The sequence below is a fragment of the Gymnoscopelus braueri genome (assembly GCF_963280865.1).
Source record: "Gymnoscopelus braueri genome assembly, chromosome: 8".
NCBI classification, from domain to species: Eukaryota; Metazoa; Chordata; class Actinopteri; order Myctophiformes; family Myctophidae; genus Gymnoscopelus; species Gymnoscopelus braueri.
Window position 1 is genome coordinate 21749998 of NC_137609.1, and position 19094 is coordinate 21769091.

Below are 19094 nucleotides of genomic sequence, written 5' to 3' on the forward strand. Positions count from 1 at the left end.
CTCGGCCACTCGCTCACTCCCACTCGGTCACTCCGACTCCAAACCGGATGTGCTAAATTCCAATTACTCAGTTGCTTCTTGGAGGAGGCGAGTGGAGTCGATAGAGATTTCCAAAAATATTTATATCAATTATTTTAAGCCTAGAATCAAGCCATCCAGACTAATGATGAATCATGAACATAAAACAGTTGATTCTGTGTTTAGGCTATGATATATTATATTTAATAAATACCATTTGTTTTGCGGTTTTCAAAAAAAGAATTCTTCACAGAATAAAATGTTTTATGGTCATCATGATTCACCGTTTTTACGGGCAATTTATTTACATTTACCAGCTACATTTTCTTTTAATATACTAGACGGATGACTATAATTTGTATAGGTTAAATGTGATTAGTATTCCATTGATTGGTTAATGTATGTAATGTATCGCATCATCAGTAATTAGTAAACACTAATGTACAACATTAGCGCAGTTGAAGACTTCGCGCTGCATTGTGGGAATGACAGTTTGTGCCACATCTTCCAGCACGGATCAGTTTCAAACAGCGTTGCCATGTCCGCTTATTATAAGCGAGTTTGGGCTTGTTTTTCCTGTAAAGTTGCTTGTAAAAATCTATGTTAGTAACCAAGTGTAGTTGCTTATTTGGGCTTGTTTCCTAAATGTTGTTTGAACTAGTGTTTCTCAAATATGTTCAGGTCAAGGACCCCAAATGAATATGTATTTGTCTGCGGACCCCCCCATCTAAAAACATTTTATGCCAGGGAGCCCCATACAAGTTGTGTTGTTTGTGTTATTAAAGTGTCAAATTGTTTTCAGGAATTTTTTTTAAAATAGCAGATCTGCAAGCTCACAACGCGTTGCATCGTGACGCGTTGTGAGCTTGTAAATCGGCTATTTTCAAATAGCCAATGTATTATGTTTAAAGGGCGAAGGGCTCGCTTCTTTTGGGCTTGTTTTCCTAGACCTCGTTGCTTGTTTCTCTCGCAAAACCTGGCAACACGGATCAGTTTCAAACAGGACAGGACACTTTGGGATCTGACGGAACCGCAGAGCAGGTCAGATCCACACGTAAAGAACCCAGACCCCCTGAGACCATCTCTCACCTGGATAAATATAAACTACTTGGATATCGGAAACATTTGGGAAACTTTGATATGATTATGGCTCTGTCATTACTAGCCAACGCACAGGACAGTGCAGTTAGTTAGCTCACTGTAGCTAAGCTAGCAGTTATATTCTGGTGAACAGTGTATTTGGCTTGCAGTTTGTTTACTGGACTCAAAAGACCTCCGTATTAACCAACGAGGCTGTGTTTTTTGTTTGTTTGTTAACGGCACAACTGCAAAGTACTGCAACAACATGGGCAGCGCCAATGATCACTTCTGTTCTGGGTTGTTGGATGTGTGGAAAGCAGTCACTAAACAGCCGAATAGAATGCTTGAGAAGATTGACTTCATAGCTTAGTGGGTCGGGTAAATATTCAGAGAATGTCGGATACATTCTTAGAAGAGAAATCTTAGGTGTGTGTTTGACTTTGGGGACATCGATCGATCGTCGTTTTTTTTGCTGAAGGAGGATGACGGATCCTGTGGAGGAAGACAGCTCCAATTCATACGTCGGCGTGGGGAACCCGCAGTGGCTTTGCATGGTCACACTGTTCATAGCCTCCGTGGTGACACTATTGTTATACTTAGTTCAGTATTTTCAACAACAACAACAACAACCCGGTGGTTCAGGAACCCGGCAGAGAGCAGCGGCTCATCAGAACAATGCGGCGGTGAAGGAGGAAGCGGACGCTCTGCTGGTGTGGGCGCTGTCACTGAAGAGCTGGAGGAGTCAATGGAGAGCAGCCTGGTGCAGAGCTCTGAATGACGAGTCAAGGAAGTCTGGAGTAAGTCTCATGACCATGATTTTACAACTCTGTGCCTGTGGCCCATTACACAACACTTCATGCAGGTATTGGTCAGTAGAACTGCAACTTTAGCCCCGATGATTGATTGATTGATTGATTGAATACTTAGTTAACAGTCTGCAAAAAAAAAGCACAGAAAGTACAGTTCAATACAAAAGGATGCTTAAATGATTAAACCCAAGAAAGCACTATGGCTTGTTTCCATTGGGGTCCTGTTAAATGATCCCATGATAAGGTTTAAATTAAGGCATTTAAGACTATTCATATTTTGGCTTTATTGTGAACATTAAACTGACTAGTATTGATTGCATCTCATCATCTTTTAATTAAGAGTCCAAACTTGGCATCCAAGCAAGATAAGGTTTCCATGGTGGATCTCAGTCTCTTACTCTCTTCACAGTACTTCTTGTAATAGATAGTGCATTTACAATGTGCAATGCATTACACACACACACACACACACACACACACACACACACACACACACACACACACACACACACACACACACACACACACACACATACAGATGGCAGAGACAACCATGCAAGGCACCAAATGAACCTGCTCATCAGGAACAGTTAGGGGTTCAGTGTCTTGCTCAAGGACATTTCGACATGAGCAAGGATGAGCTGTACTGTAGACGCATCAACTTAGGCTATTCCTTGAGGTGATGGCTGTTAGAGCAGTTGCTTTGGCACATCAACCTAAGCTATGCTGCTTCACAATAGGCCTAATCATTGTTCCTTTTATGACTGAGATGTCCGTAGGCTTTTTCATCTGTAATAACACATAACAATCATAATATATGTCTAAGCCTAATGTTTTTTTTGGTACACCCGTGTTGCTCGCCAAAAATAACAGATTTTCAACTGGTAGATGTGATGTGGTGTTATGTTTTTCAGTTTAAAATCTGTTATTTTCCATGAGCGACACAGTTGTTATGACCAAGTATGAATGAGGGTTTACTCCTCCTGGCCTGGGTGCCTCAGTAGAAGGCTTGTCTTCCCCTTGTTTTGTATGTGTCTTATTTATTAACATTTACCACACAGGGACCTGTTCAGCTTACATTTGAGGAGGATGGTCTTCAGTCATCAGAGCTGGTGGTCAGTCAAGTGTCCAGCTTCCAGAAGACTGCGAGAAACAAGGTAAACTAATCTATATCATTTATTTGTCATTCAGCAACGTTGATATGTTGGTGTTTTTGAAAAAGGTCCACAATGATCAAATCAAGCTGGGGATAAGATGCATCTGGGTTTGTAGAGTATCAGTGCATCCCCCTGCTCCCAGAGAAAGTTCGCATTTGCTTTTCAGTGACCGCTTGTGTTAGCCTGGTAAACCATCCCGATCCGGTCATGTGAATTCACATTATCATGTGTCTTCTGCAGACTGTCAATCACAGGGCCCTGAGCGCAGACAATGCGCAGACAATGGCTCGCCTCTTCCACTTTTGGTTTCTGCAAAACGCCCACCCAGCGCTTGGGGCCAGACCGGTCTTCAGAAGACACATGATAATGTGAATTCACGTGATCGGGATAGTTTACCAAGCTTATGTCTCCCTACTATTAATCAAGATAAAACTGGCACATATTGATGTGCGTCATATTTCCTTGCTTATGCCCTATTGTCACAACCAGTCAGCTAAAATCAATCCCCACTTCCCTTGATGCTTTTCTTATGTTAGTATGCGCAGGAAAGTCAATGAGATACCAGTCAACATCACCCTGTTTTGTAAACCAAGCACATCTTATGATACCCTGTGGTACCCATGTGACTGATTTAGTTTCACCTTGATAGTTCTTATAAGGAGGAATTGGATGTTGTGTTGTTTGTCTGGTTGCCCTGGCTGTGCTGTGCTTTCTTTGGAATGTTTTATGACATGCTCTATGATCCTGATACATCTGGGGAGTTTTGTGAACAGGGACATATTCTTGCACGTGCGTGAGTGTATGTGTGTGTATTTATGTTTATGTTTTAAGAAGCGTATAGTTGTCCAGCTCAGCTCTAAGGAGACAGGAAGAAATACTGCCTGGGCCAGGAAGACAGGAATGCACAAATGCCTATAATGAGATACTTTCACAGGGATTGACACTAACACCTGCCCGCCTGCCCGGGGCAGGTAAATACAATGGTAGGGCAGGTGAAGTTTGCTATCTGGTTGCCCCACGGGCAGGTGCACATTTTGTCTCTCCAGCTCTTTTTATTAAACAGAAAATGCCTTTTCGAGTCAGGATACCAATTTTATCGAATCAGGACAGAGAACTCAGACAGGATACAGATTAAACAAGTGAAATTGGAAGTGATGACACAAAGAAATGAGCATGTAAAATTGGAACTGGAACATTATAAAAATGAAGCTGATAAATGGGTACTCTCTCCTGATTGGCTGAAATGGTGTCACCTACCTGGAAATTTATTTTCTGTCTATCAAAGAGCTGGGGAGACAGAGAGACCCCTGTTACTGAACAAACACTCTATAGCAATGAGTACTATCAGAATATAGAGCTTTAACCCATAACAAAACCCTTTTTGTTTTAACCAAAATATATCACTTACCCTACCTTCAACCCATAGTCATATTCATAGACATAGTCATATTCATAGCTATTTAGATATTTGGCATACATATTGAGGTATGACATTTTTTATCGTGCAGCCCCATAAAGTAGAAAGTAAAAAAAATAAGTGTTTAATTGAATGGTAATTCAAATTTAACCTATCATTTTATAAAGGACGATTTACTTTTCGGGCAAGTGGGCAAGACCTGTGGGCAAGTAGAAAATGACCTGTACTTGCCCGACGGGCAAGTGCCTCTGAGACCTTAGTGTCAACCCCTGCTTTCATCTTTAGGCTTCCCTTCCCAGACTGAGAGAACTGTTATCAAACTGGACACACACCCATGGCATAGAATGTCACACATGCATTGCATTGCAGTTTACTGCAATCCATGATTCCCCTGGTTAGGTTACTTTCATAGGCACACCTTAAAATGTACTATAACGATTTAAATTGTGCAAAAATATTTGCTGCTCTTTCTGAGCTCAAGGTCTATTATATGATGTAGCTTAGCGTGAGATTAATGCATCCTTTGAACTGGCTATTTTCCCAACAGGCAGCTTCCTGCAGGGTGGTTGGGGAAAAACTTCAGTTCACCTTTGGTGCAGAATCAACAACCTACTCCGTCAGGATAGCTCCACTGGATTTACAGGTAAACAAGCTAACAAACCTGATCCTCACGTATTTGTTAAGGCCACAGGCATATTCCATTGAAAGGCAGCATAATGTTTGCAATTGTGGAATATCTCTTGAAACCGTAAGAAGACTAAAGAATGAGGTTGCAGGGTCTCTTGGGTTGTATGATGGTGTGATTCATTGAACATGATGCATTGCCTCAGCACTGGCAGGGGGGTTTTATTAAACAAGGCAATTTTAATATAGGATGGTTGAGGTATCTCCCTAGGCTTGGCAAGTGCACCCGAAGGCCTCGCTTAAATCACTGTCAGGCCCTTGACCAAGATTGTCGCTCTTGATAGTTTGGCCCAATTCTCTCTGACATCCATGCATGAGCAAGAGAGTAGGATCATGTAAATTATCCTAGCTTGAAACAAAACAAAACTGATGACTGTAATTCAGTCATGTAAATTATGATGTTTTACATTAGTCACAGTTGCTCTGAGCAGACGAGGCACACTGTAATTAACCATGCTATCTCCCTGGCATAACCCCCCCCCCCACACACACACACACACACACACACACACACACACACACACACACACACACACACACACACAAACACACACAACCTCAAAAAAGTCTTTCCTCTCCAAACACACTGTGTGATGTAAAAAGTAAATGGACCGGCTGTGAGAAATTGTGTGAATACATTTTTTTCTGCATTGTGCATCATCTCCATTAACCTGTTATCCTGTTTACCGGTTCGTGTTAATTCCTCACAAATGTCTGGATAACAAGCTAACCCAATTGAATTAAGGTTATTTTTAAGCCTATAAGGTGCTTGACAGCCCTCTTTGGACTTGAGCTCACTCTGTAAATACAACTTCAGTGAGAGTTAGAAGGCTAAAGTCAGGATTAGAGGCAAGGGGCATTTTTGTTTTGATGGTAGATTGGTAGTTGTTTTACTACATAAAAGGAACCTTGCTGCGGTGTATTTTTTGCCTTTCTGTGTAGGTCTGGTCTGGAAAAGTCACAGGGCCTTTTGAAATGTCTTCTTTCATCTGCTGTAGTCCAGCAGAGCATTTGTTAACCTCTGACTCAGACCAGAGCTAGAATGATCCTGGCTGACGTTATGAATGGCAGGTGTAGCCTACGTAGAGCAGCCCAGCCCCGGGTGTTTATTTGGAATAGATTACACACAATTGTATCGTGATGTGTCACTCTATGTTTTTTTAATACACTACCTCTAGGCCTCTTTCATGTGGCATTGTGGGGTGTTAATATGACATTCTTTCTCAATGCTTGTGTTTCTAAGGCCAATTCTATTAGCCAGAACAACATGTTCTACATACTCAGTGTGAAAACAATGCAGCAGATAGTATTACTCTTCACAGAGTTTCAACCATTTTGCTGCCCTGTGTCCAATGGAAGTGGTAGCTAAGAACAAGAAGTTTGCTGAGTATTCATTTCACCTTACTAAAAGTTAATATGTGAAATGTCTTTTCACTGTAAGTGTAAGGTAGAAGGAATTTGACTTAATTTCATTATATTTTAAACAGTAAACATCCTCTTGGTGTGAACTGTTTGTATGACAGTGATCCAGCCTCTCATTAATTCAGGTCACGGTGTTGTTCTGCTGGATCCATCCATGCATTCTCCACTGCTATCTGATAAGGCCTTTGTTTGGTATCACAGAGGCGGCTGTACACATTCACAGTGGAATCCAGGCATGCTGGAACAGGATGGCCTAGTCTGCCCCCCCTCATCTCTCTCTCCCCCTCTTCTCTTTTGTGAGCCTAATAAATAGTGTTGCTAAAACGATAATTTACAGCAAAATCATTGTTTGTTGACATTATCTTCTACAGTCTGTTTTTTTCCTGCTGTTTGACTTTTGACTTTGTTTTTGGAGAGCTGTTACACATATAAATATTTGTGTTAACAATATTGTGCTGGCACCCATTACATTAATGTATTTCATATTTAAGTGGAACATTTTAAACAATACAATATCGGGGCTATTGTATATCTTATTAGAACTTAGTATTGCACTCCAAAAATAGCCTGTACAGTTGATATCAACTGGTATAAAATTATCGGTTGGTTATGAAGATTGCCATCCACATAGAGCTATCAGACAAGACAGAAGCCCTATTTGTACAGGACTAATTTTGTAGGAGGAGATGGGGATAATGTAATTACTACCAGAGCATCTCCATGATAAAAACTCACGCTTACTCTCTTTGACGTTAATTTATACTATATTTAGTGAGACATTTAGCAAGACATCTCACCAACCACATGTACATCTCACCAACCAGATGTAGAGCTCACCAATAAGATAGACACTCTTCTCACCAACTAGAGACATTTCCCCAATAAGATAGATAGACAATCTCACCCAAGATATACAGTACATCACACCAACCAAGATAGACAACATCTCATATCTCACCAGCCAAATAGACATATTTTCCTTAATTCCTTAGTGTAACTTATGTCCTTGTTGTGTAGATGTTTTCTTATGTCTGTAATTAATTTAGAATTGTGTAAGAATGTTAGTATTTGGCATACTTGATGTGAATAAGTAGTGTTAACTGTTGGCTAAACAATATAGAAAATGACAATTATCTTTGCAACAATCTCTTTTATTCAAACGAGTAAGTCTTGTACCAAATATGAAACTGTGACAATGGGTGCCAGTGACCATGCTTGGCACTATATACAGTTTACTATCGCCAATGCCATGACTGCTCATGCTGTCATCATGCCATTTCCCATTCTGTTTCCCAGCTTCATCTGCAGATGCGGGAAGCTGATGAGGAGATCAAGGTGAGCTGGGCAGTTTCCCGTCTGGAGACATGGGACCTACAACTCAGTCCCAGCTTCACCCAGGTAATGTTGGGGCCTAGGGCAGTGTTTCCTACATAGGGGCATTGTTCACTTCTAAATATCCCTTTTTTTTTTTTTTACATGTACAGTACAGTAGGTAGATCAGATATTTTCGGTGCGTGTCTGTCTGTCTGTCTGACTGTCTGTGTGACACTAGCACAGCACACAGGCAAACGCTCTGTTTCTTGCTCTTCCCTGAGCAAATAGGCAGGCTCTATTAGCTCAGTGGTAAACATTTCAGCAGTGTAGCTTTAAGGCATTATTAATACACTTACTAGCTGCGTTTGTACATGAGTTGTGAGACATTTCTGTTTTGGCACTACTTTGTTTTTGTCATCACAGCTGTGATCACTGAAAAAGTATGAGCATTGACATTTAGTCCCTAGTTGTAGCAACAGAAACTGAAATACTGTTATGTTTTGAAGCATAATATATTCCAAAAATGTGTCTATCAGTAAACTAAATGGATATATTTTGAGCTACGATTAACATCTATAGAAATAACTCAGTTGGGAACATCTTTAGTTTACAGTGCTCTGTGGGTACTAACATGTTGGTCGTAACTTGTGACAGTAGTTAGGAGGGTTTTAAAAACTGCGCGGATCGGCCATCATTGTAAATTAATGCTAATTTTCAACAATTTGGTTACAATTGGTGCCATTCTGAGCTTTACCACTTGCTATGTTGTCATTTATATAGCAAAATGTGTATGTTTTCTGTTGGTGCAAATGGCAAAAATCAAGCAGTCGTTGTGTGGTCTGAGAGAATGTTCACCTGTTCATTCAATTTGCATCATTCTTTTCTTCCCTGCCAGCACAATGCCATAGGATGCAGCATGGCAGCAGTAAAGGAAAAGCTGAAGCAGCTGCTATGTACAGTAAAACCCTCCGTGTTGCTGAGCTGCAGGCCTGCTCAGCCCACAGAGGTCACGGTGAGCAGAGGACCCATAGCTGACATAATGGAAATCATGCACTTACACTTCCTATCATGCCATGTCATATAGAACACTATAAAGAATGTGATTGATTGCTGGGTACACCCCACTAGCTTGAATATCAGTAGCTATTTCAATGCAAATTCTGATGTCCTCAGGGACATCTAATACTTTTTCTATCCTACCTGGGAATTAATTTAATTTGACGGGGCAACCAAGACTCCCTGCTTAAGTTAGAGCTCTGATTAATTTATAATCAGATGATCCTGCACTATTAGCAGCACTTGATAGCCTCGCCGAGAGCCTTGATCTCTGTGGTTCTCTCCATTAGGAAGCCCGCAACAAGGCATTATCACCCCCAAAGCCCCCACGCGCTCATGACTGGAAGCTGCTGGTGAAGAATTTCCGAGTCACACTAAACCAGGAGGACGATGCTGCAGGTGGGACACTGGTCTCTCATCACAACACATGCTTAGATTTGAGGCACAAGCCATAGTGCAGCTTTCATACAGCTGTAACTATTCTACACAAGCTGCCCCTTGGTTTTTCTGATCCCATATCCTTGTCTTCTTCTAGCTAGTTGTGTGTATCCCATATACAAGGTGGAATGGCATGCCGCTCACTTTAGCATGCAAGACCAGACCAAGCCCCTCAACTACCCAGTTTTACCACTTTAACCATGGTGTCCTTATTTTGGGCCAATTATAACATGTCTTCCTTGTTTTGTATCAGATATTGGAAAATACATAGTAATTTGCCGCATTTGCCATGTAACTTCTAAATATTTCATATAGCCAGACTTTGTTCCACATAACACATTTACAAGCTGCTTTGACTTGTAGGTGTTTGTTAGGTAAACAATGAATTTGCGGTTTTAAGTAGTTGGGTCACGATAAATGCAAACATAACTTTCTACCAGGCACTTATCATGGTGTGGCCTCTCACAGGAAGTGAATGGATCGTTTTAGTTGATACATGCATGTGATGGCCACATGTGATGGCCACACTAAGTTGGTAAAACATGGAAGAGAGTGAAAGAACTGTCAGAGGAAGTGTTTTGGACATGTGACTGGTTTGAATCATTTACCAAAGTCTGCATCATTAATGTACGTTTTCAGCCTATCGTTAATGTCAACATACAGTACTAATTAGCTTGGTGCAATCAATGATGAGTGATTTTTCTTAATTCTGTCAAGGTTAAGGTTCCTAATGCTGTTCTGACTTTACTGCCAGATCCTCTCCCCAACAGGGAACTCATCACCCCGTCACTAAATACTTTACCCATGATAAATGAGGTGGGATTCAGCACTTATCTCTCTCTTTGATGCACTTTCATTTAAGTGAAGAACACAATTATCCTGATGGGCTCATTGATGAGAATTTTTGTGCAGTACAGTCTAGAGGGTTTTTAGTTAAAGGGATTCTGAATCTTTAAGGTTGTAATGACTAAATGTAATCTTTCTGAGACGTGGAGCAGCACACTTAGCCAGAGCTTTTTGTGCCTACTGTAGGCCATGCATTATTTAACGTCAGAGATATGATAGGTTGTCCTTCTGAAAATGTTGAAGACGGTCAAAGGGAGGCCTAGTAGTGATTGGTGAGAATGTCCTGTAAGGAGATGGAACAAGACACTGACTGGAGGTCACTCTGAGGTAGCTTTTTTGGGACACTGCTGGATGGTTTGAGGTAGAAACCAAGAGCAAAGAGAGGCAGGACTCGGAAAGATGACGGCAGGCATGACAGATGAAACTTAGGAAGTAGCTCACAGCTTAATAAGTACGTAGACTACACCTAAACTAGTCTGCTGACTAACAGCTTGAATAACTATAACTATAAAATGAGGCTGGTGTTTTCTCTAAAATAAATTAAATTGCAAACCCATAACAGATTTAAGAATACCCAAGAATACAGAAATGAGCAGCAGAAGTCTTATTCCAGCACAAAGAGCGGTCCCAAACAGCCAGTATCTAAAGTCCCAACAAACAAAGGAGTCAATAACCTCCATCACTAAACAATGTCATTGGCTAAAGGCCATCACATTTTCACGAGAGGAATGCAGACACATTCTCATGTGTCAGCACGCTGCATCTCTCAGCGTGCATCTTGGCAAGCAGCGTCCAACACACACCAGCGGTGGTGAATTATGGTCTGAGACATGACCGCTTAGAGGGCATTGTTAAATAAATGAGAATGAAATAAGTGACCCTGAAAAATCTGCCTATCCAAGACATAATCTAGCAAAGTGAGTGGATAGATGATTTTTTGACCAATAAAGTATCAACTGACTTTTTTGACTAATTATTTCACCACAGGCAAGTGCTGAACCAAAACAGACCCACCCACCCCTACATCAACAATTGATTGCAGCCAGTCTATGAGTTAGAGTCGTATAGGTATAAGAGCATAATGTTGTGTGTTCATCACAATCGGGTGCTGGCCAAGCCATTTGGGAATCGCACCGGGACTGGTACCATCCTACAGTGAGGACCGTTATATGAAGTGTTCCTTTAGGCATGTAAACTGTAGCACCAAACTAAAACCCTGGTAGTTACCACGGTCTTCTCTGCTTTGTTCTGCAGGCAGTATCAATCCGTTCTGTGTGCTGCATATGGATGACCCTCCACAGAAGTTCTCCACTTCAGTCCAAAAGAACACAGCCATGCCTTCCTGGGACCAGCCATTTATATTGTAAGCTGTTGTATTATATGTTTCTCTACTATGTTAAAAGGAAAATGTTTCACTGTCAATGGCATTATAGCCATGGAGAGTGAAATATAAGGTGTTTAACCTTCCAGGTTTTATTTGCACTTTACTCGACTCCCCTAACTGATTCTTGTCTCTCTCAACAGTGAGCTGAATGGACGATCTAAGGAGCTCAACATTAAGCTGCTGAATGATGGGCAACCTCAAGAGAGTAAGAGTCTGTTTTGAAGTTCATGGGCTTTTTGACACTAGGTTAATTCTAGAAATAATAACCGCTATTTAATTCATTATTTAATTATAATGCTGCAAGAAATGCCAGTTGCTTGTCTTTTTGGCAGTTCATACAGAATTTGCTACAATATGCTCAGGTACTGAATTGTCTGTCTGATTTTTATAAGTGTATTGTTCCTTTTATTAGATTCCTTACTAGGTCAGGTGTCAGTGCCTTTTGATCTTGTAAAGAAGCTACCCAAAGGAAAACAAACTTTTGCACTCATGACCAAAGACCTGGTGACTGGGTCATTTACTACTGAGGTAAGCATCCAACATTTAAATGTGATTAACATTGGATATTGTATTATTATTGTTATTGATGTTATGAATAATATGTAATCACTAAACACTTAAACTTCATTGATCTCCCCTGTTGGAAAATTGAGTCAATGGTACAGATAAGAACGCAATAGAAATATATTTTATTATTATATTCACAAAGATCACAAGAGGAGGCTCACGCAAATAGGCAATTTTCCCACCTATGTTCAAATTTAAAATCCCTTTTTAAACATGGAACTGGCCAAGGAATCAACCTTCTGTTCGCAGGTCTACTCAAGTTCACTTGCAATCATTTTAAAACTACCAAGAGAGACCGGCTTTTTGAATTTGAATTTTCCAAGTCATGTTGCAATATCCCTGTGTGTGTGTGTGTGTGTGTGTGTGAGAGTGAAAAATATCAGTCACCACATAGTTAAAAGATCTGGTAGATCTGGTTATACCTGCATTGACTAGATACTGTCCAATTGTGTTTTTATTTGTGTCAAAGTGACTGATGTTGAATCATTAAATATTTAGCTGTAGATCTGGTTATACCTGTCTTATCACTCTGAGAATGTAGAAGGGAATGTAGTTACAATGGATTTATATAGGAAGGGGGCATGTCTGATACAAGGAATATAAAATATCTAAAATACTTAAAAACTGCGTGGGGTGCACACAAAAGCCAGAGTAGACGTTAAAATGACCCCAGAAGTCTTTTAAAGTGAAATACCTTTTTAATGTGTTGTGCTACTGTGTGTTTCCAGTTTCCCACATTTGGTATTACACCAATGCCCAGCTAATGTGTCCTCCCCTTAGTTTACCTACCTGGAGCCCAGTGAGGTACGGACATGGCAGACACCCACCCCAGCCCCTATTAAGAGGGTGGAGATGGACCGTACTGTCATGCCCTGCGGCACAGTGGTCACCACCATCACTGCTGTGAAGAGCAAGCCGGGTCGACCACTCCCTCCCTCACTCAGCATAGGTACAGTAGAACACTGATATGTAGCCTCAGAGCCATTCAATAAAGATGTTCAGTTTAAGATCGCAGTCCTACTGTTGTATCTTCAGTGCAATTACATTAAGTTTCTAATGCAGCATAAGCAAACAGATCCACATGGGAGATGGGACCATAAACAACAGAAAGCAATCACCATTTTCATTGTAGATGACAATTGTATTTATTTGACATTTACTCAACTCAAGTCTCAAAGTGCTTTACAGCCAAAAGTCTATGAGACCGCCAATTGCGTGAAGAACAACTTGCAAGAAAAAACCTTTATGGGAAAATAAAAAGAAGGGAAGAATCACAACATGAGACTCACGCAAATAGGCAATTTACTCACCTGAATAGGCTTGATGTTCAAATTGAACATCTCTTTTTAAACATTGACTTGGCCAAGGATTCAGCTGTCTGTTTGAATGTCTAATCAAGGTCACTTGCTATAATTACTTACCGGTCTCTCTAGTACTTAGAAACTAGAGAGACCGGCTTTTTGAATTTTCATTTTCTAAGTCATGTTGCAATCTCCCTATTTATGTTAAAGATAGTAAAAAAAAAGTATTACTTAAATCCAAACCTTGCAGAGCGATGCAAAAACAAATGCTATGTTTACAGGGAAAATGAAATCAATCAATCTTTCTTCTTCAGAACCTTGTCAGAAGGCCACGCCCATCAAGTCCAAGCTGTCGGAGCGGCGCGTGTCAGAGCAGACTTCCCTCACCGTAGCCACGGTCAGCAAAGCCCTGTCCTCGTCCGACACGGAGCTGCTGATGCTCAATGGCACCGACCCCGTGGCTGAAGCCGCTATCCGACAGCTCCACCAGTCTGCTAAGCAGAAGCTCAAGTCTCCCGTGAAGAAGAGCACCATCATTATCTCTGGCATAACCAAGGTAAAGCTAGCAGTTGTACACAAAGAAGCTCTCTAGCTCTGCTATAGTCTGCAAGCAGTATTTGTTTGTTGGGGGTCGATAATTGAATTACTAGATTCAAACAATATCAAGGAAACATTACGCACAGAGTAGGGCTTTACACATAAAGGCTTTATTTTAAGTTGCACTTTAAATGACACATTTTCCCTTTCAATCCCCAGGCCCCCATATCTCAGGATGATGAGCTGGCCCTGATGGCTGACTATGCTGCAGCGATGGATGCTTCCATGTCGGAGGGAAACTCTACTCAGGATATGACCGCTGCAATTGTGTCTGGGCCCAGTAGTCCTCCGGATGAGTCGGAGCCTCAGGAGGGCCCCAGCGGGATGGGTCGGCCCCCAGAGGACTGGGAGAGTCAAGCAGGAGAGGAGTTGGAGCATACCTCTTTGTCCCTCTGTATATCTGAGGCGAGTTGCAAGAAAAGACGAGGTGAGCACTCACAGAAATGGCCACATCTTTGTTATATTTATGCTGGACATAGCAATATATGAATGTACAAAGTTTTTGGTTTAGGTACTTCGCTCATATTGATGCGTAACTTGCTTTGTTCCATAACAAACCATTGCAGAAGTTTTATAATTACAAGTAATGCCTTAAGAGATGCTTATACATTGTCTTAAAGGCAATGTTTTCATGTCCACATGTTCTCAGTGATACAGCCTGTATTCATGGTCTTTTTTCTCTCTTCCATTCCTTCTGTTTCAATCATGTTTTCTTTTTCTTGTTTTTCTACTTTTCTGCCATCCAAGAGTATGTCAGTTCTAAGCAGACATTAAGTGTGGATGAGTAAGTTTTATTTTTCATAAGTCACTTGTATGATAGAATTAGCATTGACTAGATACTGTCCAATTTTGTTTTTATTTGTGTCAAAGTGACTGATGTTGAATCATTAAATATTTAGCTGTAGATCTGGTTATACCTGTTTTATCACTCTGAGAATGTAGAAGGGCTGCACAATATTGACAGTACACTGTAAAATTATCTGCATAAATGTAATTTGAGAGTATAAAACTGGACCCGCCAAATTTTAAGCCTTCGTCCGTCAATGAATTTGATATATTGTTCAGCCCTTAAATGTTGTTGTACTGTACGTTTGTAGTTAAGTATTGTAGGACACATTGATCTCTATTTTCATTTAGCGATTAATTTAATATTTGACTGTATGTCATCTGCTTAACCCAATCCACACTCATTCTCAGATATTTAAAATGTTTGTGTTCTTTCGTAAATTAATGTCCTACTTGATCATACTACAGCGTCACACAAATATAGCTAAAGTGGTAGATCCACAAGCTCGAATTTTGAGTTTGTCAATCTGCTACTTTTGCTGTTTTTGAATTTGAATCCTGAAAAGTAACAGTTTTGGACATATGAGGTTTCCACCCGACAGAGACCATATATGTTTAAAGTCATATAATATTTCACTGATATATTTTTCACAATAAACATTCCACAAAAATATTTTTCGGACAACTTGTCATGTTCCAAAATATTCTCGGGCGCTAGGACTCTTTTTTGAGCAGTATTTCCGCATAGATAAACGCTGTACGGAGCTACCAGTGGTGTCATCAAAAAGACTACTAAAATGAATGCTGGTACACAGTATGACTCTAGGAGAGCACTGGGGTGATGTCTCTACTGAGGAAACATCACCTCAACAAGAGTTATTTTTTTCTTCAGACTATCAAAAATAAAAAATGGCCATTAGTTACACCGCAACACACACATACGGTATATGATTCAAAGGTTGAATTTGAACAATGCTCTTTTGGCTGTGTAGGATGGGGAAATTCTCATCAAGCTACTTGATGATACCACATAGCAGGCAGACTATATGATTCAGAATACAAAACATTCACAGATTAGCTATTTTCTGCTATATTTAGTGCAAGAGTGAGAGGGGCCTAGTGTCCCTGGGTGCCGCCGGTCAACTAAGGATATAGGGTTTAAATGGTTAAAATGTCAAAGAATTTTCATCTTCACAAATATCATCCTCAATACCTGCATTTGATCCTACACGTTCCAGAAGGGACAAACAGTACTTGCACCAAGATAAGATCACCTGTACAGGGCCAATCAGCAGATTGCTGACTGGATGGCACATTGACCAGAATGACCACATAATCACAACTTCTATGGTTCCATTCTGGCTGGAGACCTGTGTTGCAGCCAGGTCCTTCCCCCTCTCTGCCCTCAATTTCCAGTTTCAACTTCCAGATGATATATACAGTTATATGTGTGTATGATCAAATTCTAATGCAATCTAAAGTGTAAGTGCATAATTATCCAAGTGTAATTATCATATAATAAGAATCTTCTGTGCACCCTGTTGCAGAATCACAACTAAATTGCCTATTGTCTCTGTTTTTTCTGCCAGCCAGCTCAAGAGGCTTTTGACTTGTGAGATGATAATAATTGTATTGCTAAAAACAGACAACTTCCGGTTAATCCCCATTATATTCTTTTCTTAAATTATTTTCCCCCCTGACATTTGATTTTGACTATTATTATTATTATTATTATTATTATTATTATTATTATTATTATTTACTATACACTTTATTATATCTATCATGTAAAGCCGCTACCACATTTGTGTTAAATGCTGATTCTGATAACTCTGAAAAACAATAACAAAATTATTATTTAAAAAAACAGACATCTTCCAACTAACACAAAATCTATAACCTAAGCTGCCCCAGCTGTCTCCAACTGGCTTGTAAATTAATGCGGTGCAAAGGTAAATTGCGCTTGCAGGTTATCTCTTTTTGACCTAAAATTAAGCATTTGTGGCTGTTTTTTTCAGCCACAGAGAAAAGCTCTGATGCTATCATTATCTTAGGTCATGACAACGATCTCTTCCTCCCCCTGTCTTCCCTGTGTACAGGCAGCTTCCTTCAAAAGAGCGCCAAGCTGTTCTTCCGACGGCGGCACCAGCGAAAGGACCCGGGAATGAGCCAGTCGCACAATGACCTGGTTTACCTGGAGCCTCCAGCGACTGTGGACCGGGCCAGTCGAACAGCCACACTCAGCCGCATGCTCAACCGCAAACTGATGCCCAAGAATAAGAGCAAGGCCAATGGCTCTACGGCTTCTACCTCTGTGGGGGAGCCTCATGCATGACCCAAACACCCCTCAGCCCCCTCTATTCTATCACCTCCTGACCTAGCCCACTACTATCTACCCACCCAGTACTCTTGACCACATTCTGTGTCTCTCCTCCATTGTGAACAGGAAAGCTGTGCGGATGGGGAAGCTCATTTTTATTGCCCATGCTCCTGTTCCAAGTATCCTGCCTACTATGGAACGTAGATATTGCATCAGAATGAATGCATGCGTTAACTACAAAAGGGTGCTCCACGGATTGCATATCTCCACCAGGCCGGGTGGCCTACCCAGGGCTGTGTAAGTTGTGCGTTGCAGCCATCAGGACCTGAGGAAGCTGTGGGGGGAAATGGTGTTTCTAAGACATACGGTTGTAAGCCAAAATGTAAAGCGGGCTTGTATAGAATCACCACAAGGCCGATTAGGAAAAATGTACTTTGGCCTACTTTAGCATGCAAGAGAAATGTGGCGCTGATCGGTTAATTAGTTTGCAAGATTAGTGCCGGACTCACACTCACAGACACACACAGATGGGGCTATCCTAATATTGGTTCTTCACATTCATGCTATTACAGAGGACCTTATTTTGCAATTTCCTTTTCGACTTTATGCAATATTTGGATGATTTATTTCTTTTTTGTGTGTGTTTCTGTAGCACATACAACCACAGAAAGTCTAGTTGGGGTGGCCTTTCTATCTACCCTAAGGCAATCTATTTCTAAGTGTGTCCTTTGTTGACCTGACATGGAACAAGGATGAAACAAAGAGTGGTGTTGGTATGATTTGCACATTTAAAAATAACCTGAGACGGGTTTACATGAACTTGACTAACGGTGCAATGACAAAATCTACTCTTGTAAAGGCTTGAGCTACTACCTTTCTGCAGACTTGATTTGTGTTTTAATGATTGATAAAGGGAGATGATCTTTTCACTGTGATACTGATGCAAGTGGGAGGTAGAAAATGTTTTCACGCTAACATGTTGACTTGGGAGCAAAATAGTATTTATGGTATGTCAAATGGCCTGTTATTTTTCAATTCCTCCAAATTGGCAAGTACCTGTTGCTGCTTACAAATTACCATCATTAAACCAAGAAAAAGATGGGGTCTAATAACGGCGTGGCTCCCATGTGGATCTCTGACTTCATGTGACCAGTCTGTGACGTCAGACATAATGTATCTTTGATGTACGATAACATATTTGGGCAAGGTTTCAGTTTCAGCCCAATCTGACCCACATCAACTTCCATTATTAAATTTAAGTTAAATATAAAAAAGAAATATCTAAAACATTTGTGAAAAATCTCTGCGGGACAGACAGAAAAACTGACAGTCAGACCATCATAGGAGGCTCTCTTCCTACAGAGCCACGCCATTAAAAACAAGGCCAACTTCTGACAATTATTTCCAATAAAGATATCGCATTATAAACCAAACGCATATCAAAAACTGTTCAGCCTGATATCTGACCTGGATATATAATAGTTACTACTAGCTAGTTGTGATTGACATGTGTCTTCATTTCGCCATTGTAATTTATACAGCGCAGAAAGTTAATCACAATTACCCTTCCAAAACATTTTTGCCACACTGGCTAATGTGAGTATTTCAATTTGCATGATATTAACATTTTAGAATGTTTACTCCTTTTTCTATAGTATTTTAAGGATATGCAACTTCTTTGTCTTCTTAAAAGATTCTCTTCTACAATACTGTTATCAATGGGGTTGTTAGGGAAAAGGGAACCAAAAGAATCACGCTGGCCAAGCCATAATTGCTGCAGTGCTCACTAATGAAGGTGTTGAGAGGTCATTTCACTGAATAAAATGCTCATTCTTTTATTGAATGTTTAATTGCTCTTACGAGATGTATCATATATTTGGACACATGAACAAAAGTGT

The 19094-nt window shown here is 40.5% G+C and overlaps 1 protein-coding gene across 1 annotated transcript; it reads left to right on the forward strand.

The window, feature by feature from the left end:
* Positions 1-1010: 1010 nt before the first annotated feature.
* On the forward strand, positions 1011-18144 carry c2cd2 (C2 calcium dependent domain containing 2). Its single transcript, XM_080436498.1, has 13 exons — positions 1011-1895; positions 2969-3064; positions 5029-5124; positions 7884-7985; positions 8797-8913; positions 9248-9356; positions 11496-11604; positions 11766-11830; positions 12038-12153; positions 12973-13141; positions 13808-14049; positions 14250-14517; positions 16976-18144. The coding sequence occupies exons 1-13, from the start codon at positions 1581-1583 to the stop codon at positions 17209-17211; spliced, it is 2040 nt and encodes a 679-aa protein (XP_080292624.1). The 5' UTR covers positions 1011-1580; the 3' UTR covers positions 17212-18144.
* The last annotated feature ends 950 nt before the right edge of the window (positions 18145-19094 follow it).